This window comes from Antechinus flavipes, chromosome 6 (genome assembly GCF_016432865.1).
Source record: "Antechinus flavipes isolate AdamAnt ecotype Samford, QLD, Australia chromosome 6, AdamAnt_v2, whole genome shotgun sequence".
NCBI lineage: Eukaryota > Metazoa > Chordata > Mammalia > Dasyuromorphia > Dasyuridae > Antechinus > Antechinus flavipes.
The window spans coordinates 245708736-245735934 of NC_067403.1; the positions used below are offsets into that span (position 1 = coordinate 245708736).

A 27199-nucleotide genomic window follows, 5' to 3' on the forward strand; every position below is an offset into this window, starting at 1 on the left:
ATATCATGACAGTGCAGCTAGATGGTGCAGTGGATAGAGTAGAGTCAGGACAAATCTAGTTAAATTATAATTTTCATGAAGTGTACATTTTACAATTTCTATCAACTCACTTCTAGAGAATTATATCTCCAATAAGAAGAAATTTAAGAGAGATAAATTTAGTCTTACATTTATATACAAAAAGAAGTGTGAAACAGAAGGGAATTTATTTAGCACCTAATATGTTAGGCATTATGTTAAATGCTAATCTTTTTTTCATCCTCACAACCAATAAAACAACCATCTTCATAGGTATTTATGAAAGAGATGACAATTTAGTTCTCTGATATCAAATTAGATGCTTCCAAAACCCTAAGCACAGTAGATAGCAAATAGTAGGCACTATAAAATGTTTCTTTCCTCCCTTCTTTCCTTAACCATTCAGTTAAACAGGCATTTAACAATTGATAAATTCTTTTTCTTATTCCTCATTATCTTTATTCTTTTCTCTCCCTTAGCCATAAAGTACCTTCTCACCTGGAGAATTATAGCAGTCTTAAATAATCACCCTGTTTCAAGTATCTCTTAATTATGAAGTTAATTAATTGACTATTAGGTCTAATTGAATGATCAAGTGGCACAGTAAACTATGAGGCAAACACAAAAAAAGGCAACCCAATTGGCCAAGACTTTGGCCAAGGCAACTTAACCTCCAGATGTTAGAGGACTTTATCCATTTCTTTTTCTGTTCTCCCAATGATTTACACCAGTAAGTAAATATAAATGTACTCTAGGAGCTGATACTTCATTTTAAATAATTTTAATGAAAATTTTCCAATAATTTCATACATAAGTGAACTATTTGTCTAAAAGAAACACAGAATTACAAGCATTCCTTTAACAATGAACTACTCACAAATTGAAAATAGCCTTTGGATATCGTAATCTTTATTTTCTGCTACTTGCTACTTTAATTTCTTTTAGTTAATTGGAAAAAAAAAACAAGAAAATGGTCCATCTCCCACTGCCTCTTTCCATTAAACTCCTCATGAAATGCTTTTTCTAATTGAATTAAGGCTAAGTTCATGAATTCAGCTCCTCCATGTCCTACACTGACCTCTCCATGGAGACTTCCAGTCATAATTTGTCAAGAATTGAACAGCTAGATGATCCTGGAAATAGTTTCAGACTTGGAGTCAGAAAGACCTAAATTAAAACCAGGCCTCTGCATGATGGAGGCCACAATAATCTCTACATTTTCTATTAGAACAGTTAATTGGCACAATGGATAGAGTAGTTGAGTCATGAAGAATGATCTTCATGAGTTAAAATCAAGCCCCATCTATGTCACCCTAGGCCAGCCACTTAACCCAGTTTGTCTTAGCTTTCTCATCTATAAAATATTCTGGAAAAGAAATTGGCAAACTCTCTATCCTCTCTGCTAAGGAAACCCAAATAGGCTCACAAAGACTTGGACACAATGGAAAAATTATTTCAACAAAAGCCTCCTAGGTTCCTTGAATTGTGAGGAGCCTGAAAAGGGAGCCTGGTGTCATCTCATGAAAAACTTTAAATAAGTACATCAGGACTGTGTGATTCTCCTACAATTGGCTACTGAGAAACTGAAGAAAATCTTGGAATCAAGCAGATTTCCCATAAAAAAAGCTTCTTGCTGATATTACTGCAGAATCCCTCAATGGCATTGTGCTTTGAGAAGTGTACATTGAAAATTACTCACCTATACTTTTTCTGAAAGAGAATCCTGTATTTAGCTTACCCTCTGTCACATAGTAGGTTCTTAATAAATGCTAATCAAATGAATAAAGTAGACCACCATAATCAACTGTTTTAGAGTAAAATAATTCCTGAAGTAGCTAGGAAAAACAGTAGACAGAGGGGCAGCTAGATGGTGTAATACAGAGAGTGCTGGGTCTGGAGTCAAAAAGATTCATTTTCTGGAGTTCAAATCTGGCCTTAAACACTAACAATCGGGTAACCCTAGTTATGTCAGTAAACCCTTTTTGTCTCAGTTTCCTCATATATAAAATGAGCTAGAAAGGAAAATGGCAAACTATTCCATTTTATTTGCCAACAGAACCCCATATTGGATAATTAAAATTGGATATGACTCAAAAAACTGAATAATAAAAATAGATAGATTGTTAGTGAGGACATCAAGAGAATGTGAGTGCAAATTCTGCCTCAAACATTTACTAGCTGAATGATCCTGCACAAGTCTTTTAAACTCAGTCAGTTTCAGAGTTACTGTCTATAAAATGGAGATAACAAAAGCTCCTACTTCATGACATTTCCTGAAGATCAAGTGAGATAATATATATAAAATGTATTGCAAAACTTAGTTGATATTCAAATTCATTAGGATCTTTGGGAGTACTGTAAGACTATATCTGACTGCAGAAAATAAGGAAATGTTCCTAGTTAATATGTCCTTGCTGATGGCAAATCCAAGTATGTTCCCAAAGTGATGACATGCCCATAGGATCAACTGGAAGCTAGGAAAGAGAGGTATAATATCAAAGGGTTCTAATCACTTGGTTAAAATGACATTTAAAACCATAATTTTTTTTGGGGGGGGGGCAAAAAATGAGGAGGGGGGCAGAGCCAAGATGGCAGTGAGGACACATGCATTTTTCTGAGCTCTCCTCTACCCTCAAATTATTTTATGAAATTCAGCCTCTGAATTAGTTCTTGACTGTCAGAACACAGAAATATTGGGAGTACAACACATTACCAACAGAAGATAATCTTGAAATTCACCAGAAAAGGTTTGTTTTTGCTTAGTGCAGGGATGGAACAGGGCTAGGCCACGCACATACTCAGGAAGTTAGGCAGTGAGAGCACTGAGGAAAGCTCACACTGAGCAGACTGGAGGGAAGCAGGGTATGGTCTCTGCTGGTGGAAAATCTGTGGGGAGAACTCTACCAAATATTTCATATCATCAGCAATTATTTTGAAAGGAATTTCTCTTTGTATCTCTTGCTGCTGGACTTTGTTGGTAATATATAAAAATGCTGATGATTTATGTGGATTTATTTTATATCCTGGAACTTTGCTAAAGTTGTGAATTGTTTCTAGTAGTTTTTGTTGTTGTTGTTGTTGTTGTTGTTGATTCTCTAGAGTTTTCTAAGAATACCATCATATTATCTGTAAGAGCCATAATTTGATTTCCTCATTACCTACTCTAATTTCCTTAATCTCCTTTTCTTCCTTTATTGCCAAAGTTAAACTTTCTAATACAATATTGAATAGTAATTATGATACTTGGCAACCTTGTTTTACCCCTCATCTTTTTGGGAATGGTTCTAGTTTGTTCCCATTACGTATGATGTTTGCTGATGGTTTTAAATAGATGCTATTGATCGTTTTAAAGAAAAGTCCATTTATTCCTATACTCTTTAGTGTTTTTAATAGGAATGGGTGCTGGATTTTGTCAAATGCTTCTGCATATATTGAGATAATCATATGATTTTTATTAGTTTGCTTGTAGATATAGTCAGTTATGCCAATAATTTTCCCAATTTTGAACTACCCTGCATTCCTGGTATAAATTCTACTTGTTCATGATGTATTCTTCTGGTGATGATTCTCTGTACTCTCTTTACTAATATCTTATTTAAGATTGTTGTATCAATATTCATTAAGGAAATTGGTCTATAATTCTATATTATATAAATATTATAAATGGTTTATAAACCAAGCTGGTTTAGGTAATAGCACCATATCTATGTCACAAAAGGAATTTGTTAGGATTCCCACTTTCCCTATTTTTGAAATAGTTTGCATAGTATTGGAATTAATTGTTCTTTAAATGTTTGGTATAATTCAAATGTAAATTCAATTGGCCCTGGAGATTTTTTTCTTACGGAACTGATTAATAGTTGGTTCTATTTCTTTTTTCTAAAATGGCATTATTTAAATAATTCATTTTCTCTTCTGTTAACCTGGGCAAACTATATTTTTATATGTCCCACTTAGATTATCAAATTTATTAACACATATTTGGGCAAAATTACTCATAAACATTGCTCTAATTTCTTTTTTATTGGTGGAAAGTTCTCTCTTTTCATTTTCCTTAACAATATGATTTTCTTCTTTCATTTTTCTAATGAAATTAACTAAAGGTTTATCTATTTTGATTTTTTCCATAAAACCAATTTTTAATTTCATTAATTCAGTAGTTTACTTACTTTCAATTTTTATTTATCTCCCCTTTTATTTTAGAATGTCAAATTTTTATTTATTTGGAGTTTTTGATTTGTTCTTTTTTGAGGCTTTTAGTTGCAAGCCCAATTCTTTGATTTTCTCTTTTTCTATTTTATGCAAGTAAGCCTCCCTCCATGCCAGATTGAAAAAGATCTTTTTTGGAGATCTTACAAATTATCTTCTGCTGGAAATTTGTAACACTTCAGATATCTATGGGTTCTGTCACTCAAAATCCAATTCAAACGTGTGATTTACTGTCAATTTGAGGGATACTGGGAGAGCTCAGAAATAGATGTGTCTCCTCTCTGTCATCTTGTCTCCAATCCTCCCTCCTTGGAATGACTTTAAATAAAAAACTGTAGAAGTTCTATTTTGTTATAAAGACAGAGTCAATAAAGGTGGGTTTTTTGGTTTTGTTGTTGTTGTTGTTGTTGGTAGGGGAATATCCTCTTAAGATTTCTTCTTCAGGATGACTAATTTTTCAGCTTAATACAGGATACATTTGAGAAAGGATAAACCAAAATACAAGTTAAATTGTGAGTGTGTCTCAATATTTACAGTAATAAGTAAATGAGGGGCTGGTATAGAGTAATGGCCATAGGATAAATGGAATCGTGAATAAAGATGTGAAATATATGAAATATATGATCTTGATAATAATAGTTTGTCTTTATAAATATTTTACTGTTTGTGAATTACTTTACACATATTATCACATTTAATTCTCACAACAATGCTTTGAAATAAATGCTATAATTACCCCCATTTTAGAGATGAAAACACTATATTTCAGAGAAGAGAAGCAATTAATCTAAGAGCATACACTTAATATGTGTCTGAGGATAAACTTGAACTTCAAATTTTCTAACTCCAAGTCCAACACAATATATACTTTACCACTTAGCACCCTAGGTGAAGTATAACCCTCATTTTCCTTTTTTTGGTATTTGTTTCTAAAATGGAAAAGATATATTATGGATTCTCTCCAAAAATTTTTTTAATGCCTCCTTCACATCTTTGTTCCTCAGGCTGTAGATAATGGGGTTTAACATGGGAATCACAATGGTATAAAATACAGATACAACCATGTCATGACTCAGAGAGTAGCTGGAAGAGGGCCTCAGGTACATGAAGAGGATAGTGCCATGGTAAATGGCTACCCCAGTCATATGGGAACCACAGGTAGAGAAGACTTTTTTCCTCCCTTCAGTGGAGCGGATTCTCAGAATGGCAGCCACGATGAAGCCATAAGAAACCAGGACAATCAGGATGGTGAAGATCTCAATTGAGCTCACAAAGGTGAAAAGCAGCAGTTCATTGACATGAGTATCAGAACAGGAAATGGCCAGGAGTGGAGGGATATCACAGAAGATGTGTCTGATTACATTGGATGCACAAAAGGATAAACTAAATGTAGCAACAGTATGTAAAATGGCATGTGACACACCCCCTACATATGAACCAATAATAAGAGGTACATAAACTTGTGGAGACATGATGGCTGAGTAAAGCAGTGGATTACAGATTGCAATGTAGCGGTCATATGCCATAGCAGCCAAAAGAAAACATTCAGTGGTCCCAAAAGTAACAAAGAGGAGCATTTGGGTAACACAACCAGAAAAGGAAATGACTTTATTCTCTGCTAGGAAATTGACCAACATCTTAGGTGTGATAACTGAGGAGTAGCAAGCATCCAAGAAAGATAAAACACTAAGGAAATGGTACATGGGGGTATGGAGTCGGGAATCAATCACAACTAACAATACTAATCCCAGATTTCCCACTAGTGTAAAGAGATAGATTGCAAGGAATAGCAGGAAGAGGAAGATCTGCAGCTCGAATCGGTCCGTGAAGCCAATTAGGACAAACATGGTGACCATGGTGTCATTAGCCATGATTTCTTTTTTATTTATCCAATTCTGGGAATAACAAGAGAGTTGCTACTATAAGTGAAATTTGCTACATTCTGTTATATTCTAGAAATTTTATATGTCACTGTATGAATTATGCTAACATTGAGATAAGTTTCTTTAAAGCCTTCTCTTATAATAGAAAATAAACTTCCTCAACCTCTTATGAATGTTCATTGAAAGCTTGGATTTTAAATGAAATGATGAACCCATGATCCTTTTTCCGAAGCTAAATAGGATCATGTAGTAATATAGTATAGGTAAATTCTACCTACAAAAAATTGTTTTTAAAATACTTCAAGAAGAATTATTCTTCCATAAAGAAAGTCTTTATGGATAAGCCTGGACTTTGTTATTATCGAAAGTCACTTATATTCTCTAAAAATTCTGTGTAGTTTTTACTATTTTCTAATGGCCATAGTGCCTGTAAGTACTTGTTCAGACCCTAGAGAAAATAATTAAATGCATGGATTTGAATTCTGTTCCTGTTTTTATTATCTGTATACAGCCTGTGAAGTCAATGTTTATTATTTATTATTATTTTCTAATACAAAATTTAAATTAAAGGCTGATAGATCTAGAAGAGAATCTTAATACCCAACAGAATGTTAAGATCTGTTTGAGGACAGATCTCAATTCAACTCAATTTTGCCTGTACATGAATCCATTAAATATAACCAACCAAGGATTATCTGTATTTCATTTGAAGATAACCAATAAAGAGGAGCTCCCATCTCACCGCTTTGATTATTAGGAGAATGTTCTTTACAAACAGACTTATCTATAAGTTTCATCATTGTTTTTAATTTTAATATTCGAAATCAGATGGGGAAAAATTTATGACCACTTTCATATGATCATTATATCCAGTAAGATAGCTATTCTACCCTTCCAAAAATTATTTTTAACAGAATATAAATTTCTAATGTCAAAAAATTTCCTCATATTATGTTTTCTAATTCTCACCATTCTTGTTGCACTCCTTTGGATTCACTCTGCTTGTCAAAATCCTCAAAATATGACATCAAGAAGTAAACACAAAACTGCAGATTTGGTTTATAGAAGTATCAGAAAATAGTAAGACCATTTTTTTTCTTTTGACACTATTCCTTTTTGTAATGTGAAATATGAGATCTGCAATAAATAGTAGAACATAAAAAAATCTTACTTTATAATATTTTATGTATAAATTACATGCACATATATATTAGCAAAAAATTGTAATTTTGCTTAAAGCAATGCCATGAGGCATATGTTTTAACTATTATTGTGTTATGTCTGATTATTATTATCAGTTATGACTGATGATGAAAATGAGTAAAAAGGAATAGGTGACTAGTCTCAAGATATTGAAGTGGACAATATGAAAGAAACCTAGGGTGAAAACACATTTCTCTATGTTCTAGTACCTAGTAATTGTTTAATAAATGCTTGCTGACTATCTTCCAGTACAGCAAGCTGTTCTGTGCTACTCAGTGACCTTAGAAAACACAGTAAAGTTTCTACCTCACAGATTTTACTATGTAACTTTGGAAAAAATCATAGTTTCCTAGGTCTCTTCAATTTTAAGATGAAAATGCTATACTGATAGTAAAGATTTTTGTTTCTACAAAGTCTTCTGACCTCATGATAACTCTCTCAAAAAATAGGAAATGTAAGTAGGTATTCAGATTTAGTAATTTTCAAATAGAGTATATATTCATTTTGCATCTTACAAAATACCTAATGAAGGTTTAGAGTCTGGCATATAATACTCTAATATAATTGTTGGTTGGCTAACATTTAACCTCACTAAGTATTTGTTCAATGAATGAATATATAAAAATAAGCTTGATCAAAATGACTTAATTCTATTCAAATAACTACATATACATGGTCAAAGGATGAAATTGCATAATAAAAAGAAAATTAGATTATTTATCCTTATAATGTGCTCTACCAAGAAGATATTGTGATAAAGGATCTACACAAGCTGAGAATTAGAAAGGTACTATACTAATTTTTAGGTCAGATCCAATTTTAAAATTGTCCATCCTACCTGTGGAATAAAAGAACAGAAATTGTAGGTTGAATAGATTATGAGTATCATGTATTTAAACCACTTATATGTATTTTCTCCCAGTTATTCAGTGTCTCAGTGGGGAATAGTCCTGGAGGGATATAGCTCAATCATCTTCTGGGATAAAGAAGCACTTACAATTTGTAAACAAATGAGCAAGTGGATTTTTAGGAAATTAGTGTACATATTGAGGATTACTTCCTGAAGAACTTCTCCTTTTCCTGAGTTATGAAACAGAATAATTATTTAATAGAAATGTATATAGTGAAAGAACATTAGTTAGGCAATCAATAAAATAATTTGAGTTTTAGTCATATCAACTCCCATTTGTTTATGTGAGATCATGAATGCAGAATATATGTTCTCTTTCCATGAGATTTTTTATCTAAAAACAAAGAGATAACATTATCCACCATATTATCATGAACGAATTCAGACATTTCTTTAATGTCATAATATCTGTGGAGTTCTTTCAATTTTTCCACTTTTGTCTTATTATGGAATGGAAGCAATTCTGAGTCTCCAAAAACATGCCAATGCAATAAAAGTTCCAAAAGGTCTTGAGAAATTTTAAACAGGAGACTAATGGCAAATGTTGCTAAGTCCTGATATCTTACCTTCAGATGAGCTAAACAATGAAGATCTTTTAAGCATTCTAGAATGTGGTTCCCAAATATCTTTGCAATCTTATTACATATGACCATCAGTTTTACAAAAATTATATTGGAGATATTTTGAGATCTCTTGCATGAGCACAATGGTGATAAGTCAAAGAGATTGATATACTAAAATATCCTTCAATAATGATTGTTATATAATGAGATGATTCAGGTCAATTCCAGTAGACTTGTGATGGAGAGAGCCATCTTCATAAATAGTTCATCAATTTTGAGAATGAGGATTATGGGAACTGAATGTGGATTAAACAAAATATTTTCATTTTTATTGTTATTGTTTCTTGTTTTTTTCTCTTAACTTTTCCCTTTTTGATCTGATTTTTTTCTTATGCAGCATAATAAGTATTGAAATGTAGTTAGAATAATTGAACATATTTAACCTGTATTAGATTACTTTGCTATCTAGGAGAAGTGGGAAGGAAGGAAAATATGGAAGAAAAGATTTTGCAAGGATGAATGTTGAAAATTCAGAATTGAACATCAAATAGAAAATTTTGATTATATTAATTTAAAAAGTTTTTTTTTATATTAACAAAACTAATGTAGACAAGATTAGAAGGGAAGCGATAAATTGGGAAAACATTTTTACATTTAAGGGTTCTGATAAAGGCCTCATTTCTAAAATATGGAGAGAATTGACTCAGATTTGTAAGAATTCAAGTCATTCTCCAATTGATAAATGGTCAAAGGATACGAACAGACAATTTTCAGATGAAGAACTTAAAACCATTTCTAGCCATATGAAAAGGTACTCTAAATCACTATTGAGTGGAGAAATGCAAATAAAGTCAACTCTTTAGATATTACTAAATATCTCTCAGATTGGCTAAAATGACAGGAAAAAATAATGACAAATGCTGGAGGGGATATGGGAAAACTAGGACACATACATTGTTGGTGTAATTTTGAATGGATGCAGCCATTCTGGAGAGTAATTTGGAACTATGCTCAAAAAATTATCAAACTGTTTGATTCAGCAGCGTTTCTACTGGGCCTATAACCGAAAGAGATCTTAAAGAAGGAAAAGGAACTTAGATGTGCAAAAATGTTTGTGGCAGCCTTTTTCTAGTGGCAAGAAACTGGGAATTGAGTGGATGCCCAACAGTTGGAGAATGGCTAATAAGATGTGATATATGAATGTTATGGAATATTATTGTTCTATAAGAAAAGATCAGGAAGATGATTTTAGAAAGCCTTGGAGAGGCTTACGTGAACTGGTGCTAAGTGAAGTGAGCTGGAACCAGGAGATCATTGTACATGGCAACAAGAAGATTATACAACAGTCATTTCCAATGAACATGACTATTTCCAACAATGAGATGATTGAGGGCAGTTCCAATGATCTTGTGATCAAGAAAGGAATCTACATCCAGAGAGAGGGCTGTGGGAACTGAATGTGAATCACCACATAATGTTCTCCCTCTTTTTTGTTTTTGTTTGCTTGCATTTTCTTTTCTTACTCATTTTCTTTCCTTTTGATCTGATTTTTCTTATGAAGCAAGATAATTGTATAAATGTTTACACATTTTGGATTTAACATATATTTTACCATATTTGACACATATTGGATCATGTAATGTTCTCTACTTTAAAATATAATCATTCTCTGGGAGCAGATTTCTTGGGAGCTTCTGGAGGCAGCTTTAGTTTTAGTTCAGTGTAATAATCACCTCAAATGCAGCCAGCTGTTAAAAGTTCAGATCCTTTATTATCTCTGGCTTCTGAATCTCCTTCCATGGGCCTGGTTAGCTTTAATCGAGGTCTATCTTTCTCTTTGGTTCCAAGAGCTCTGTTGCTAGTCCTTTGTCACTTCCAGCTTCAGCCTCTCCTCCTCCAAATCTTCAGCCAGCAGAAAGGTAGAAGGAATGAAATCTGTCTTGCCTCTAAGAGTGGGCTTCTGGATGTCTGTAGGCTTGTGGGAGCTCTTTGCTTATATACTGTACACTGAGTATACTCCAATCATTACATCACTAGGAAACCATTATTTGTTGTAGGATTAAATCAATGCTAAATTCGATTTAACCATTGTCTCCTCAATTCCATTTAGTACCTTGTTTCAAGTTCTGGTCCATAGCATCTCCTTGTAGGATCAGATCAATTCCACTGTCTTAGTACCTTGTAAGAATCATAACAGGATCGCTTGCCATCTAGGGGAAGGGTGGGGGAAAGAAGGAGAAAATGTGGAACACAAGGTTATGCAAGGGTCAATGTTGAAAAATTTTACATGCATATGTTTTGAAAATAAAAAGCTTTCAAAAATTATATTTTTATATTTTTGAAAAATAAAAAAAACTATTATAAAACATGATAGCTATAGCAATAAGGCAGTATGCTAAGGAATATATAGAAATCTGAATTACAAGTCAGTAAGAAACATGTATGAATCCAGTTTCCAACATATTGTTTCCCAGTATTCTTAGCAATTTTTGTCAAATAATGAGTTCTTATTCCTCAAAGTGGAGTGTGGGCATTTATCAAATACCATATTACTATAGGTATTGGTTACTGTATCATGAGTATCTAATCTATTCCACTGATTGACTCCTCTACTTCTCAGCCAGTATCAAATGGTTTTCATTAGTTCCCTTCATATTTTTGAGCTTTTTTTCTTCCAAATGAATTTTGTTATTCTTTTTGTTTGTTTGTTCTATGAAATAATTTTTGACAGTTTAATTGGTATGGCACTGAACAAGTAGATTAATTTTATGCTGAATTCTCACTTTTATTATGTTAACTTGGCCTACCTATGAGCAATTGATATTTTTTCCAATTGATTGGTCTTACTTTATTTGTTAAAAATGTTTTATAATTGTGTTCACATAGTTCTTGGGTTTGTCTTGGCAAGTAAACTCCAAAGTATTTTATTTTGTCTACAATTATTTTAAATGAAATTTCTATTTCAATCTCTTGCTGATGGGCTTTTACAATAATATATAGATATGTTGATGATTTGAGTGACTTGATTTTATATCATGCAACTTTTCTAAACCTGTTAATTATTTTGAATAGGTTTTTAAATGATTTTCTAAGACTCTTTAAGTATAACATCTCATCTGCAAAGAGTGATAGTTTTATTTCCTCATTGACTATTCTAATTCCTTAATTTCTTTTTCTTTTCTTATTACTAAAACCAACATTTCTAATATAATGTTGAATAGTAACAATGATGAGCATTCTTGTTTCACCCTTGATCTTATGGGTAATGTATACAGGTTCTCTTCATTACAACTAATACTTGCTATAGGTTTTACATAGAAATTGTGTGTGATTTTAAAGAAAGCTCACTATATCCCTATACTCTCTAGTGGTTTTAATAGGAACAAGTACTTGATTTTGTCAAAACTTTCTTGCATTTATTGTGTTAAGTCTAGACTAGCTCCCTGGGGGCCTTAGGATCAGCCAGAGTCAGGATAAGTAAAAGTCCTTAGTCATTAGGAAGAGAAGCAGGCAAACTGGCAGGAGTTTTGCCAACGATCTCTTTTGAAGTCCAGAATCCCCAGCCTTCTCCTCTTAGTCCTGGCCAGGTGATTATCTGGCCTCTGTCATCCACCCTTTAATCCTTGCCTGTGGTTATCTTAACCCCAAACATTGAACCAGCATGAAACAGTGAGAAGAGCTGTGTTTCAAAACATATGCTAATAGAGCCATTGTCTTATATTGAATAGGTAATTAGCCTTAAGTGCTTGGTTGTCTGATTCCAGTATACCTTTTCATAGTTTCAGACCTTTATATATTGATATTATCCAACCCTTCATTCCTGCTATAAATCCCACTTTGTCACAGTGTAATATCCAACGGATAAGTTGATATAACCTCTTTACTAACATTTTATTTAAAATGTTTGCATCAATATTCATTAAGGAGATTGGTCTATAATTTTCATTCTCTGTTTTGTCTCTTCCTGGTTTAGAGTTCAGTACCATATATGTGTAATAGAAAGAATTTGGCAATACTCCTTTTTCTATTTTTTCCAAATAGTTTACATAGTATTGGAATTAATTCTTCTTCAAATGTTTGATAGAATTCATTTGTGGATCCATCTGGTCCTGGAATTTTTTTTTTCCTTAGGGAGTTCATGAATGACTTGTTCAATTTATTTTTTTTTTTTAATGAGACTACTTAAGTAATTTAATTCATCTAATGTTAATCTGGCCAATTTGTATTTTTTATAAATCTTCATACATTTCAATTAGATTATCAGATTTGTTGCCCATACAGTTGGTCAAAATAGTTGCTAATTATTGCTTTAATTTATTTTTCATTGGTGATAAATTCACCTTTTTTTTTTTTTGAGGCTAATGATTTTGTTTTTTTCTCTTTCCTTTTTTTTTAATCAAATTAATTAAATGTTTATATATTTTATTGGGTTTTCATAAAAGCAAATCTTACTTTTATTAATTATTTTAATAATTTCTTAATTTCAATTTTACTAATTTCTCCTTTGAGTTTCAGGATTTCTAATTTGGCATATAATTGGGGATTTTTAATTTTTTTTCAAGTCTTTTTAATTTCATGACAAATTCAATAATCTCCTCTTCCTTTGTTTTTTTCATGACTCTATTAGAGATACAAAATTTTCCCTCAGAACTGTTTTGGGTGTATCTCAAAGGTTTTGTTATGTTGTCCCATTATTGTTCTTCTCTTTGATGAAATTATGGGTAGTTCCTATCATTTGTTGTTTGACCCCACTATTTTTTAGTCTTAGATAATTTAATTTACAATTGATTTTTAGTCTGCCTTTCCCTGATCCCTAACTGAATATAATTTTTATTGTAATTTGGCCTGAAAAGGAAGCATTTACTATTTCTGCCTTTCTGCATTTGACTGTAAGATTTTTATGCCCTAATACATGGTCAATTTTTGTGTATATTCCATGTACTGCTGAGAAAAATGTGTATTTCTTTCTGTCCCTATTCAGTTTTCTCCAGAGGTCTTTATATGTAGATTTTCTAGGATTCTATTAATGTTACTAATTTCTTTCTTATTTATTTTGTGGTTAGGGTTGTGTGATTATGAGAAGGAAAAATTGTGGTTTCCCCACTAGTATAGTTTTGCTTTTTATTTCTACCTGTAACTAACTTAAATTTTTTTTCTAGAAATTTGGCTGATTTATCTCTTGGTACAGTTAGTATAGTTACTACTTCAATGTATACAGTACCCTTTATCAAGATATACTTTTCTTCCTTATTTCTTTTATTTAGATCCATTTTTTTTTCTGTGCTTCCCTCAAGTCCTGTGTTTGTAGATAAAATTTTCTATTTATTTCTGTTTTTTTTCCCTCAATGGAAATATTTGAAACTCTCTTATTTCACTGAAAATTAGTCAGCTCTTCTGAAAGATGATTTCAAGTCTCACTGGGTAATTAATTTTTGGTTGTAACTTTAAGTCCTTTGCTTTCAGCAATATTGTGTTGTAGTCCCTCTGATCCTTTAATGTAGAAAAAGCTGCCAGATCTTGGGTAATCCTGCCAGTTGCTCCTTGATATTTGCATTGTTTATGTCTGGCAGCTTGAAGTATTTTTTCCTTTAGATTGTAGTTCTGGGTTTTTGCAAAAATATTCCTTGGGGTTTTCCTTGTGGGATCTTTTTCCAAAGATAAATCGATCAAGTCTTTCAATGAGTATTTTCCCTTTTGTTTCTAGTATATTTAGGCATTTTTCCTTAAATGAACTATTGAAGAAAGCTATCCCAGCCCTTTTTTTGATTATGGACTTCTGGTAGGATAATAATTTTTAAATCATCTCTTCTGGATCCATTTTCCACATCAACTCTTTTTCCAATGAGGTATGTCCATGCAATTTTTCATTCTTTTTAGTTCACTTGACTAATTCTTGCTGTCATAAAGAGTCATTAGGTTCCATTTGCCTTGTGGTAGTTTTTCATGTGTGATTTTCTTCAGTTAGCTTTTGTATCTCTTATTCCATTTGGTTAATTCTATTTTTGAAGCTACTGTTTTCTTCAATTATTTTTTTTTATTTGACTAATTGTATTTTGTAAAGAGTTGTTTTTTTCAGTAAATTTTGTCCTTTCTTTTCCAAGCTGTTGATTCTCTTGCATACCGCTCATTTCTTTTCTCATTTTTCCTCTCCTTCTCTTATTTGCCTTTTAAAGTCTTTTATGAGCACTTCTAAGAAGACTCTTTGGGCTTGAGATCAATTCATACCACTCTTTGAGAAATCCTCTGTGGATATTTTATCATCACCTGAGTTGGTGCTTTGATGTTCCCTGTCATCCTAGTAGATTTCTATTGTCTGTCAATTTTGTTTTTCTGTTTCTTGCTCATTTTCTTTCCAGTTCTTTTGTTATTTCCCTTGTTTTTTGTTTTTGTTTTTGTTTTGTTTGCTTGCTTTTTACTTTTAAGGTAGAGCTCTGCTCCTGGGATAAAGGGGGTGCTGTCCAAAGCTTTCTGTGAAGCTCCGAGCCTTGGCTTTGAGTGTAGGAGTTCCTTGTGTTTGCGGGGATTAACTTTGCCTGTTCTTTTCCAGAAAAAGCCTGGTTCCCCACAGTTTGTTTTCTGAGCTGGGACTGGAGGCTTCCCCACTAATCTGCTCCTATATTGAGAAAGAATGAAATTCTCAGTTGTTCATTTGCTATAATTAAGATGCTCTCACTCACTTTCCCAGAGTCTATATGAAATGGGTTGAACACCCTTTTTACCCTTTTTACCCCAGTGAGACTGACCTTTCTTGCAATTTTTTCCAATATGTTTTGAACTAAATGATTTCATTCTACCAGATTCTCTTCAGAATCTTTGTTTCATGTGATTTTCAAGGTCAACAAGCTTCCTGGCTTTATTTTGCCATCTAGGCTAGTCCTTGAATTAAAATAAAATCTTATTTTTTCTAGAATTGGAAACAACTTAAAAGGCTTCCTAATCAAACTGCCTTTGCAATACAAAATATAATTGAAAACGTATCAGGTTTGGGGAAAGTAATCCAGAATGTGCAGACTTTACAAAAGATGTCAACATAGCCCAAAAGTGTCTTTTATAGCTCATTTGCAAAATTAAAAATTATTTTAGCAGCAGACTATGAGTAAAGGGGATTTTTCCATGTCAGAGAGTGAGACCAGGATCTAAGTATTAGGAAAGAGTTTGGGCAGACACTAGTCAAGAACAAACTTACACATGTGTTATGCTTATATACTAAACTTCATGTTGTTACCAGAGGACTTGAGTATGCCTTTAGCTATGCTAATAAGACGGTCTCAGAAATTCATTTATCTTTTTGTGTGACAGTTGACACAGCATTGCCTTCATGAAAGTTCTACATTATTATGGATACTAGAGACAGAATAGGCTCATTAAAGTTCCTGCTCCATATTAAATATACTGTAGATAGTCACTGAACTCAGAAGTTTCTGCCACTTCTGAAATTCAAAGAAGGCATTCTAAGAAGAGATAACTAAATGAAAGCAAATAATTAGGGGGAAAAAAAGAATTCATTAAGTGCTTATCATGTGCCAGGTACTATTCTAAACACTTGGGAAATTCAATCTTCTATTCTGTTGAGGGAAGATAATTATCAAAAAATGGTTGAAAAAAGGGAAGGAGTAATGGTACCCTACCTGACTACTCATGGCAGCTCTGTTATATGGAAAGCATCAAATAAATCTGGAACAGGATAGACACTAGAAAAAAAGTCAGTTCAATGTTACTATCTATAAAATTAAGATAACAAAAGCTAACAGAGGAAGAAGTAAATATCCTAAACAGTCCCATCTCAGAAAAAGAAATAGAACAAACTATCAATCAACTCCCTAAGAAAAAATCCCCAGGACCAGATGGATTTACAAGTGAATTCTACCAAACATTTAAAGAACAATTAACTCCAATGTTATATAAACTATTTGAAAAAATAGGGATTGAAGGAGTCCTACCAAACTCCTTTTATGACACAGATATGGTACTGATACCTAAACCAGGTAGGCTGAAAACAGAGAAAGAAAATTATAGACCAATCTCCCTAATGAATATTGATGCTAAAATCTTAAATAAAATATTAGCAAAAAGATTACAGAAAATTGTCACCAGGATAATACACTATGACCAAGTAGGATTTATACCAGGAATGCAGGGCTGGTTCAATATTAGGAAAACTATTAGCATAATTGACTATATCAATAACCAAACAAACAAAAACCACATGATCATCTCAATAGATGCAGAAAAAGCATTTGATAAAATCCAACATCCATTCCTAATAAAAACACTTGAGAGCATAGGAATAAATGGACTTTTCCTTAAAATAGTCAGGAGCATATATTTAAAACCATCAGTAAGCATCATATGCAATGGGGAAAAACTGGAACCTTTCCCAGTAAGATCTGGAGTGAAGCAAGGTTGCCCACTATCACCATTATTATTTAATATCGTATTAGAAACACTAGCCTCGGCAATAAGAGTCGAGAAAGATATAAAAGGAATTAGAGTAGGCAATGAGGAAACCAAACTATCACTCTTTGCAGATGATATGATGGTATACCTAGAGAACCCCAGAGATTCTACCAAAAAGCTATTGGAAATAATTCATAATTTTAGCAAAGTAGCTGGCTACAAAATAAATCCCCATAAATCCTCAGCATTTTTATACATCACCAACAAAACCCAACAGCAAGAGATACAAAGAGAAATTCCATTCAGAATAACTGTTGATACCATAAAATATTTGGGAATCTATCTACCAAAGGAAAGTCAGGAATTATATGAGCAAAATTATAAAAAAGTCTCCACACAAATAAAGTCAGACTTAAATAATTGGAAAAATATTAAGTGCTCTTGGATTGGCCGAGCGAACATAATAAAGATGACAATACTCCCTAAACTAATCTATTTATTTAGTGCTATACCAATCAGACTTCCAAGAAAATATTTTATTGATCTAGAAAAAATAACAACAAAATTCATATGGAACAATAAAAAGTCGAGAATCTCAAGGGAACTAATGAAAAAAAAATCAAATGAAGGTGGCCTAGCTGTACCTGAGCTAAAATTATATTATAAAGCAGCAGTCACCAAAACCATTTGGTATTGGCTAAGAAATAGATTAGTGGATCAGTGGAAAAGGCTAGGCTCACAAGACAGAATAGTCAATTATAGCAATCTAGTGTTTGACAAGCCCAAAGCCCCTAACTTCTGGGAAAAGAATTCAATATTTGATAAAAACTGCTGGGATAATTGGAAATTAGTATGGCAGAAATTAGGCATGGACCCACACTTAACACCATATACCAAGATAAGATCAAAATGGGTCTATGACCTAGGCATAAAGAACGAGACTATAAATAAATTAGAGGAACATAGAATAGTGTATCTCTCAGACTTGTGGAGGAGAAAGAAATTTGTGACCAAAGATGAACTAGAGACCATTACTGATCACAGAATAGAAAATTTCGATTACATCAAATTAAAAAGCCTTTGTACAAATAAAACTAATGCAAACAAGATTAGAAGGGAAGCAACAAACTGGGAAAACATTTTCACAGTTAAAGGTTCTGATAAAGGCCTCATTTCCAAAATATATAGAGAACTGACTCAAATTTATAAGAAATCAAGCCATTCTCCAATTGATAAATGGTCAAAGGATATGAACAGACAATTCTCAGAGGATGAGATTGAAACTATTACCACTCATATGAAAGAGTGTTCCAAATCATTATTGATCAGAGAAATGCAAATTAAGACAACTCTGAGATACCACTACACACCTGTCAGATTGGCTAAGATGACAGGAAAAAATAATGATGAATGTTGGAGGGGATGCGGGAAAACTGGGACACTAATGCATTGTTGGTGGAGTTGTGAACGAATCCAACCATTCTGGAGAGCAATCTGGAATTATGCCCAAAAAATTATCAAAATGTGCATATCCTTTGATCCAGCAGTGTTTCTATTGGGCTTATATCCCAAAGAAATACTAAAGAAGGGAAAGGGACCTGTATGTGCCAAAATGTTTGTAGCAGCCCTGTTTGTAGTGGCTAGAAACTGGAAAATGAATGGATGCCCATCAATTGGAGAATGGCTGGGTAAATTGTGGTATATGAATGTTATGGAATATTATTGTTCTGTAAGAAATGACCAGCAGGATGAATACAGAGAGGCTTGGAGAGACCTTCATGAACTGATGCTAAGTGAAATGAGCAGAACCAGGAGATCATTATACACTTCGACAACGATATTGTATGAGGACATATTTTGATGGAAGTGGATTTCTTTGACAAAGAGACCTGAGTTTCAATTGATAAATGACGGACAAAAGCAGCTACACCCAAAGAAAGAACACTGGGAAACGAATGTGAACTATCTGCATTTTTGTTTTTCTTCCGGATTATTTATACCTTCTGAATCCAATTCTCCCTACGCAACAAGAGAACTGTTCGGTTCTGCAAACATATATTGTATCTAGGATATACTGCAACATATCCAACATATAAAGGACTGCTTGCCATCTAGGGGAGGGGGTGGAGGGAGGGAGGGGAAAAACTCGGAACAGAAATGAGTGTCAATATAATGTAATTATTAAATAAAAAATTAAAAAAAAAAAAAAAAAAAAAAAAGCTTATACCTCATGATATTTCATGAGGATCAAGTGAGATAACATAGGTAAAGTGCGTTGTATAAATTATTTGATATTCAAATTCATTAGGATATTTGTATACTCTTAAACTAAATCTGACTGTAAAAAATAAATAAATGCTCCTGGTTAATGTGTCACTCCTGACAACAAATACAAGTGTGCTCTCAAACTGATGATATTCCCATGGGATGAATTGGAAGCTAGGAAAGAGAGACATAATGTCAAAGAGTTCTAATCATTTGGTTTTAATGACATTCAAAATATAATTTGGCTAATTAGTATGTTATTTTTTTTCCATTGCCAGAGATTTTATGAGAAATATCACTGCAATCATTTCTTCCTGATATAATTGAACTTCTGGGAGATGACAGATCCCAAAGGTAAAGACTTTGCCATAAATCTGTCTCAATCTCTCAGCATTTCCTCTTTGTGGTAAACACAGAATACATTTTCAAAGGTAAGTTTTATAGGTATTATTCTAAATTTGAAAGGGATAATTATTCTTTAAACCAGTCTTACAAATCTTTCTAAAATACAGGGTATAGGAAAAAGAAATTTGCATCTCTCTAGATCATCATTGAGCCAGAAGTAAATATACCTTTTATAATACATATGAGGTAACAAAAATATTGCATAGAGAGCTAAATGGGATGACTTGCATATGTTGAAAACTTATCTTCAATAGACAGATACTCTATGATGTTGCTCAGGTTATGTAACTTCATGTTATAAGTAGTTTTGGAAGGTTATCTGTTATGAACAAGGAAATGGAAAAGAAGTTGCCTTTAATTTATAAAAGAACTTCACATTACTAATGAAATCACAGGTCCAGTCTCTAGTTTTTATAATGCTAATATGAGGTATGAGAGGAGAATGGCTTTTATAGATGGAATCTTAAATATGATATATTAAACTTTATATTAGCTAGGCACATTTTAAGAGGTTCTATATTGTGCTTATCTACTACTTTCTTTCTTGGATAGTTTCTGCTGTTGTGTTTTCACCTTGAGGTGAAATTTTATTTCCAGGCAAAACTGATTCTTGTATAAATTCCAAAAGATAAAAAAAATAATAATTATTGAATTATGCTAAACAAGTGGACCAGGACTTATCCAAATCACTTAGAAATTATTGACATGTTTTTAAAAATTAGATTGTTTATTACACTACATAATTCTCAAAAGAAATACAAAAAAAAATTTGTAGAACCATTGGAGTCCTAAGAAATGTTATCTAGTTTCACTAGATTATGAAATAGCTAACATTCTTAAAGAGAAACAGAGGGTGCCATTTTTTTCTTTGCCTTTATTCAATCTTCATCTAAACTTTACACAGAAAGAAGAGGAAATTGCATTCACATTATTTTGTAAAATTATTACACATCTACTAATATATTTCCCTCCATCTCCCATTAAGTCACCCTCTTAAAAAAGGACAAAAAAGAGAGAGAACAATAAATTTCTGCAAAATCAGCTTGTGAAAAACATCTGGCATTTTCATGGATTTCTCTCAATCACTGGATACCACTGTAATCCATAGCATCACAACAAAGACGAGGGAACAACATAGGATGATGAAATCAAAAAGTTTGTAATAGCATTGACACATAAGGATATAGAAACATAGTCCTCAGGTAGCACTAAAGTTGTTAAAAATAATCAGGCATCATGCTTCTTTCACTGGATATTCACCTCTAAAATAAGCTCCAATATTGCCCAGCTTGACCTAGTCCCTCTATGGCACAACGGCTTGTGGCTCTCTGCATAACATGTAGTCTTCATCTAAGAGAAAAAGTATCTAAGTTAGTGTCTTCCCACGATGGAATCTTTGTTCCTAAAAGGTACTGAAATATTTTTCCAAATCAATTTTTATTCTTCTGAAATTTATCTAATATTTGATTTGTCACACTTAACATCTACTCTAAGAAATTACATATCTGAAGCCATTATTAATATTTCCTTCCTTGGATTGTTATTAAAACAAGCAAATCGTAAATTTGCTTGTCCTATTTGAGAGAGTGTGCATTTTATTAGGGATCCATTGTGGTTACTTACCCTAAGGAAAGTGAATAGATCTTGATCTTATTTTCTAATGATCTTTCACTATAAGAATTTGGTCACTTGCTCTGAGGACCTCATACTATCATGTATATAGCCTTTGCTGTCAAGGAAACTAATCATTTCTATTTATTCATAAATATTTTCCTATCATTCATGTGGACCTACAGGGAAAAGTAAAAATTTTTAAATGCAGTGACTAGCCTCTCTAGAAGACTTAGCTTACCCATATAATTCAGTGTAAACTTTAAGGTTACTAATAGTTTCAAATTTTTAAAATAAATTTTAGAATTTTATAGAGTCACATTATTAGTTCTTTGTCAAGTTTTAGATGAAGCCTAAGTCTAAGGGAAAAAACTCTTTAGAGAGTCATAAATCCTGTTGAAGATTTCTATTTTATTCATATAGACATACCACCAACTGAAATAGATCAGCAATTCCTTTCTAACATCACATGTTTGAGAGTTGTTAGTGGCAAATGGGCAGCCTTATTGGCCACTTCACAAATATGTAAATTTCTGAATGTAATTTTTGTTTAGTCATATTGCTAGCTTGTCAATACTTAGTGATCTATTTGGGGCTTTTTTGACAGAGATACTGCATTAACATGGCATTTCTTTTTCTAATTCTTTTTACAGATGAGGATTCTAAGATAAATTGACTAAAGTAACTCTCCCAGAGTCACACAACTTGTAAATGTATGATGTGATTCAAAATCAGCTATACTTAATTCCATGCCTGTTGTTCTAGCCACTGAACCAAGCAGCTACTTGAAAAATTTAGACAATTTTTGAACTCTAGCCTTACTGATACCAAAGAAAGCTAATCCCATATTGCCTCTCAGGAGAAATTTATAGAATTCTAAGTAAACATATGTATTTAGCATTTACTGCATTCAAAATATTGTGATAAATGCTCAGTGGGATGAGGAGAAGGAAGAGGATATATATATTTTTTTTTAAATTAGATAAGATATAGTTCCTATTGCCATAGCAGCATTTGATAACATGTACAGAAAATTGTGAACAAAGTACAATGTCAGAGTTCAGAGAGGAATTATAAGTTGAATTGCGGTAACATAAAAAAAAAAAAAAAAAAAAAAAAAAACTCCCACAAAGTCCTTTAAGCCTATAGAGATCATGAAAGGTTTTCTAAACAAATAGGAGTTTGTGCTAGAAAAACTAGAGTCATTCTAATTCAGATGAACTGTGATCTAGGCTTAATTGTCTAATAAAATAAAAAATATATATATAGTCAGTACTAACTTTATTATAAAAATGATATCAAGAACCTGTGCTTTTATCCATGGGGGCAAACTAAAGCAATTTATAATTTTAGAGCATTAGAGAGTTGACTGAGACACAAAGATTTGATTGGTAATTAAGCTAAAAAGTGACAAAAGAAAGATTTGTAACCATGTCCCCATAATTTTGAGCCAATCCACTATTTACTGTTCCATGTTCCATCTCACATTATAAGATATATTGAATTAAATACTTTGGATTATTATATTATTGCATCTCTAGACTCCCATTCCTTTTCTCTTCACTGAAGCAACTACAGTGGTATCAGGGTAAACAGAAAAGCAAATATGTAAAAATTTAAAAAAAATTAAAAGCCTGAAAGTTTAATTTTTTTTAATTTTTGTTTTCTAAGAAATAATTATACATAAAATTATTAGCATTGTTGAGGGCACTCACAGAGTCTTTTTTCTCTCAACAGACAAGACAGAGCAAATAACTTTAAGCCTGATGCAGAGCTAAGGCAATGCCAAGCCCAAATTATACAGATGTGACTGAATTCATCCTTTTGGGTCTAACTAGTCGCCAAGAACTTCAGGTCCTGTTTTTTGTGGTATTCTTAATTGTATATGTCATCACTCTGGTGGGGAATATTGGAATGATCATGTTAATCAGTGTCAGTCCTCAGCTCCAGAGTCCCATGTACTTCTTTCTCAGCCATTTATCTTTTGTGGATGTATGGTTTTCTTCTAATGTCACCCCAAAGATGTTGGAAAACTTATTATCCAAGACCAAAACCATTTCCTATGTTGGGTGTTTAATACAATGTTATTTTTTTATTGCTCTTGTCCATGTAGAGGTGTACATCCTGGCTGTGATGGCCTTTGATCGATTTATGGCCATCTGCAACCCCCTGCTTTATGGGAGCAAAATGTCAAGGACAGTTTGTGTTCGGTTAATCTCAGTACCCTATGTTTATGGCTTTTCGGTAAGCCTCATTTGCACCCTCTGGACTTATGGTTTGTATTTCTGTGGAAACTTTGAAATCAACCACTTCTATTGTGCAGATCCTCCACTCATCAAGATAGCCTGTGGTGGTATCCACATCAAGGAATATACCATGATTGTCATAGCAGGAATTAATTTCACATACTCGCTCTCTGTGGTGCTGATCTCTTATACATTTATTGTTGTAGCCATCCTCCGCATGCGCTCTGCAGAAGGGAGAAAGAAGGCTTTCTCCACCTGTGGCTCTCACCTCACAGCTGTTACTATGTTTTATGGAACACTCATTTTCATGTATCTCAGGCGCCCCACAGAAGAGTCTGTAGAACAGGGGAAAATGGTGGCTGTGTTTTATACCACAGTCATCCCTATGTTGAACCCTATGATCTATAGTTTGAGGAATAAGGATGTGAAAGAGGCAATGAACAAAGCTATTAATAGATCTTGTTTTGTGAAATAATTCAAAGAATCAATTGTCATCAAATATGAAAAATATAATAATGATAATAATAATAATAATAATAATAATAATAAGACTCTAGAGTTGTGAGGGATACCAAAGTTCAACAAAGTTCAACAATAAGAGCAATTTTCTCTGATGAATAGTCATATACTTTGATGGCTCCAGGTGGTGCTTTATCTAGAGCATGGAGTCAGGAAGACCTGTATCTCAGACTCTTCATAGTTCCATGATTCTAGGCATGCATTTTAATCTCTGATTTCCTTAGGTTCCTTAACTGCAATAGAGGGATGATTAAAAATCAATTTTACAGTGATTTGTCAGAATCAAATGAGATAAAAATTGAAATTCAGTTGGCATTGTGTCTGACACATAATAAGGTATTTATAAGAATTTGTTATTGCTATTGCTGTTACTGTTACTATTCTTACAAGACTTATTTCAAATGTTACTTTGTACAGGTGGACCTTTACCATTCCCCTTGTTATTATTTTTTTTCCCTCTAAAGTGGACTTTTAACTACTGTTGAGCACATCTTATATTTCCAGCAGTAAAAGATAAGGGGTCTTTGTTTAGGTAGTGATAAGCAATGTCCTTTGTATCTGTTTAATGATAGTTGATTATTTAGTCAACTCCACAAAGTGACAAGGTTAACACATAGACAATCTAGCTGCCAAAACACTTCCCACCTTAATGTAATCAGCCTTAATGTATTAAGAGTTCCTTACCCAGCTCTTTCTGTCTCTCTCACTAACCAGCCTCAGTTGAAAGACTGGCCTTTCAACCTTTGATCATCTTCAATTAAAAATTCAGTTAAAAGGAATACTGTAGTATAAACACTCTTGTGAAAATGAACCCCTCACAGACTGTAGTGTTTCTATTTCATTGTCTCTACATTCTATTCCTCATTTCCTTAATTTCATCAAATTAATTAAGAAAACAAAAGAACATTGACTACTTCCCTCTTCCTGTACCCTCATATTTCATCAAAAAAACTATTTCTAATCAACAGTAAGCATGAAATCAGGCTCATAATCTCCTAAATTTATTTCCATTTAGACTTCCATTCATAATTATGTAATACTCAAGAAGTTAGAGCACCCAGGCAATAATATCAGACACCTCCAGTCAGCAAGACCTGAGTTCCAAGCAGATCTCTGTAAGGTGGAGAAAATAATAGCAACTACTTCCTAAGTTTCCTGTCAGGAATGAATGAGATCATGTTTGCAAAGCACTTAATATTCAATACCTGGCATAAAGTAGGCATTTAAGAAATGCTTTTTTTTTTTCTTTTTTTTTTTCAGGTAGGGAATCATGGAACATTGTCTATGAACTCAGAAATTTCAAAAGCTTCTGTAATGCTAAAGACCACTGATTAATGCTGGAGAAAAAAATTACAAGGAAAAAATATATTTAGGAAACAAGTATTTATTAAGTGCTAATTATATGCCAGGTATTATGCCAAGCACATGTATATAACTGAATTTATCTGAAAGAAAAAAAATAATATATCAATGGAATCAATTAAAAATGTGAAGGAAGGAAGCATAACAGTAACAAATATCAAACTAATTTACAAAACAGAAATAATAAAAATTTCCAGTATTGGGTAAAAATAGAATGGTTGATCATTGGAATAGATAAGATAAACACAAATAGGTAGTAAATGCTGATAGTAATCTAACGTTTGATTAAAAAAATTAAACATTTTACATTAAAATCCATCATTTTCAAAAATTGCTGAAAAAACTGGAAAGCAGTTTGTCTGAAACTAATAAAACAACAACTCATATTATATACCAAAATCAGGTAAAATGACTAAAATATTGAGACATAAAGAATTATAACATAAGCAAATTATCAGAGCATGGAAAATTATTACCTGTTCAATTGATGGACAAGGAAAGGACCTATCACCACACCAAACATAAAGGGGATCATAAGCTATAAAATGAATCATTTGAATTGCATGTCACTGGAAAGTTTTTGCACAAACAAAATCAATGGAGTCAAATTTTAAATGAAGGCAAGAAACTGGGGGTGATTTTTCAGGAAGTTTCTCTGAGGAATGAATCATTTCTGAAATATATATGTATGTGTGTTTACACATGTATGTGTATATATATGTATATGCACACAGAATTCATAAGAACATTAGTTTTTCTTTGATTAATAAATGGTGAAAAATTATGAACAGGCAATTTTCAAAAGAAAAAAATGTTAAGTGCAGTCATATGGTAACAAGCTCTAAATCAATACTGAGGAGAGAAATTGAAATTAAACAACTTAGAGATACAATTTCACTTCTCCCAGATTGGGTAATATGAGGGAAAAGGAAAATGATGAATGTTGAAGGAGATGTGAAAAAAGATGAAAATGTAATGTGTAATTGTAAAAAGATCCAACAATTCTGAAAAAACAATTTGAAACAGTGCTCCAAATGCTATGAAATTGTGCATAATCTTTGACCCAGCAATATTATTGTGGGATGTATATCATAGAGATATCAAAGTAAAAAGATATATATGTTCATTTTATTTTGGTATGATGGTAAAGAATTGGTAATGCAGGGATGCCCATCTATTGTTAAATGCATGAAATATGGTGAGTGACTTTGAAGGAATAATATTGTGCTTTATAAAATAATAACCAGGACGATTCAGAGAAATCTGGAAAGACATATTATGAACTCATACAAAATGGAGTGAATACAACCAAAAGAAAACTGTTCACAATGAAAATTACTATCCAATTCCAGAAAAAGAACTAATGGTGTTGGAATTCATATATATTTTACACACTTTATTTCTACTATAATTTTCCAACATGGCTCTTACGGAAATATCCTGCATGATTTCACACTTATGGTTGATATCACAATGCTTGCTTTCAAAATGGGTATGTAACAGATCAGAGGAAGATACAAAATTTGGAGTTTACAATTTTCAAAAAGAATCATTCTTGTGAAATATGTTACATTTCTATCTCAATTGTTCAGAAGAAAAAAACAGAAG

The 27199-nt window shown here is 32.6% G+C and overlaps 2 protein-coding genes across 2 annotated transcripts; one reads left to right on the top strand and one right to left on the bottom strand.

Annotated features, from left to right (window-relative positions):
- Nucleotides 1-5156: 5156 nt before the first annotated feature.
- Nucleotides 5157-6098, bottom strand: LOC127541581 (olfactory receptor 1094-like). The gene has a single exon (XM_051966805.1). The coding sequence runs from the start codon at nt 6096-6098 to the stop codon at nt 5157-5159; it is 942 nt and encodes a 313-aa protein (XP_051822765.1).
- Nucleotides 6099-23246: 17148 nt separating this feature from the next.
- Nucleotides 23247-24185, top strand: LOC127540559 (olfactory receptor 5M9). The gene has a single exon (XM_051965326.1). The coding sequence runs from the start codon at nt 23247-23249 to the stop codon at nt 24183-24185; it is 939 nt and encodes a 312-aa protein (XP_051821286.1).
- The last annotated feature ends 3014 nt before the right edge of the window (nt 24186-27199 follow it).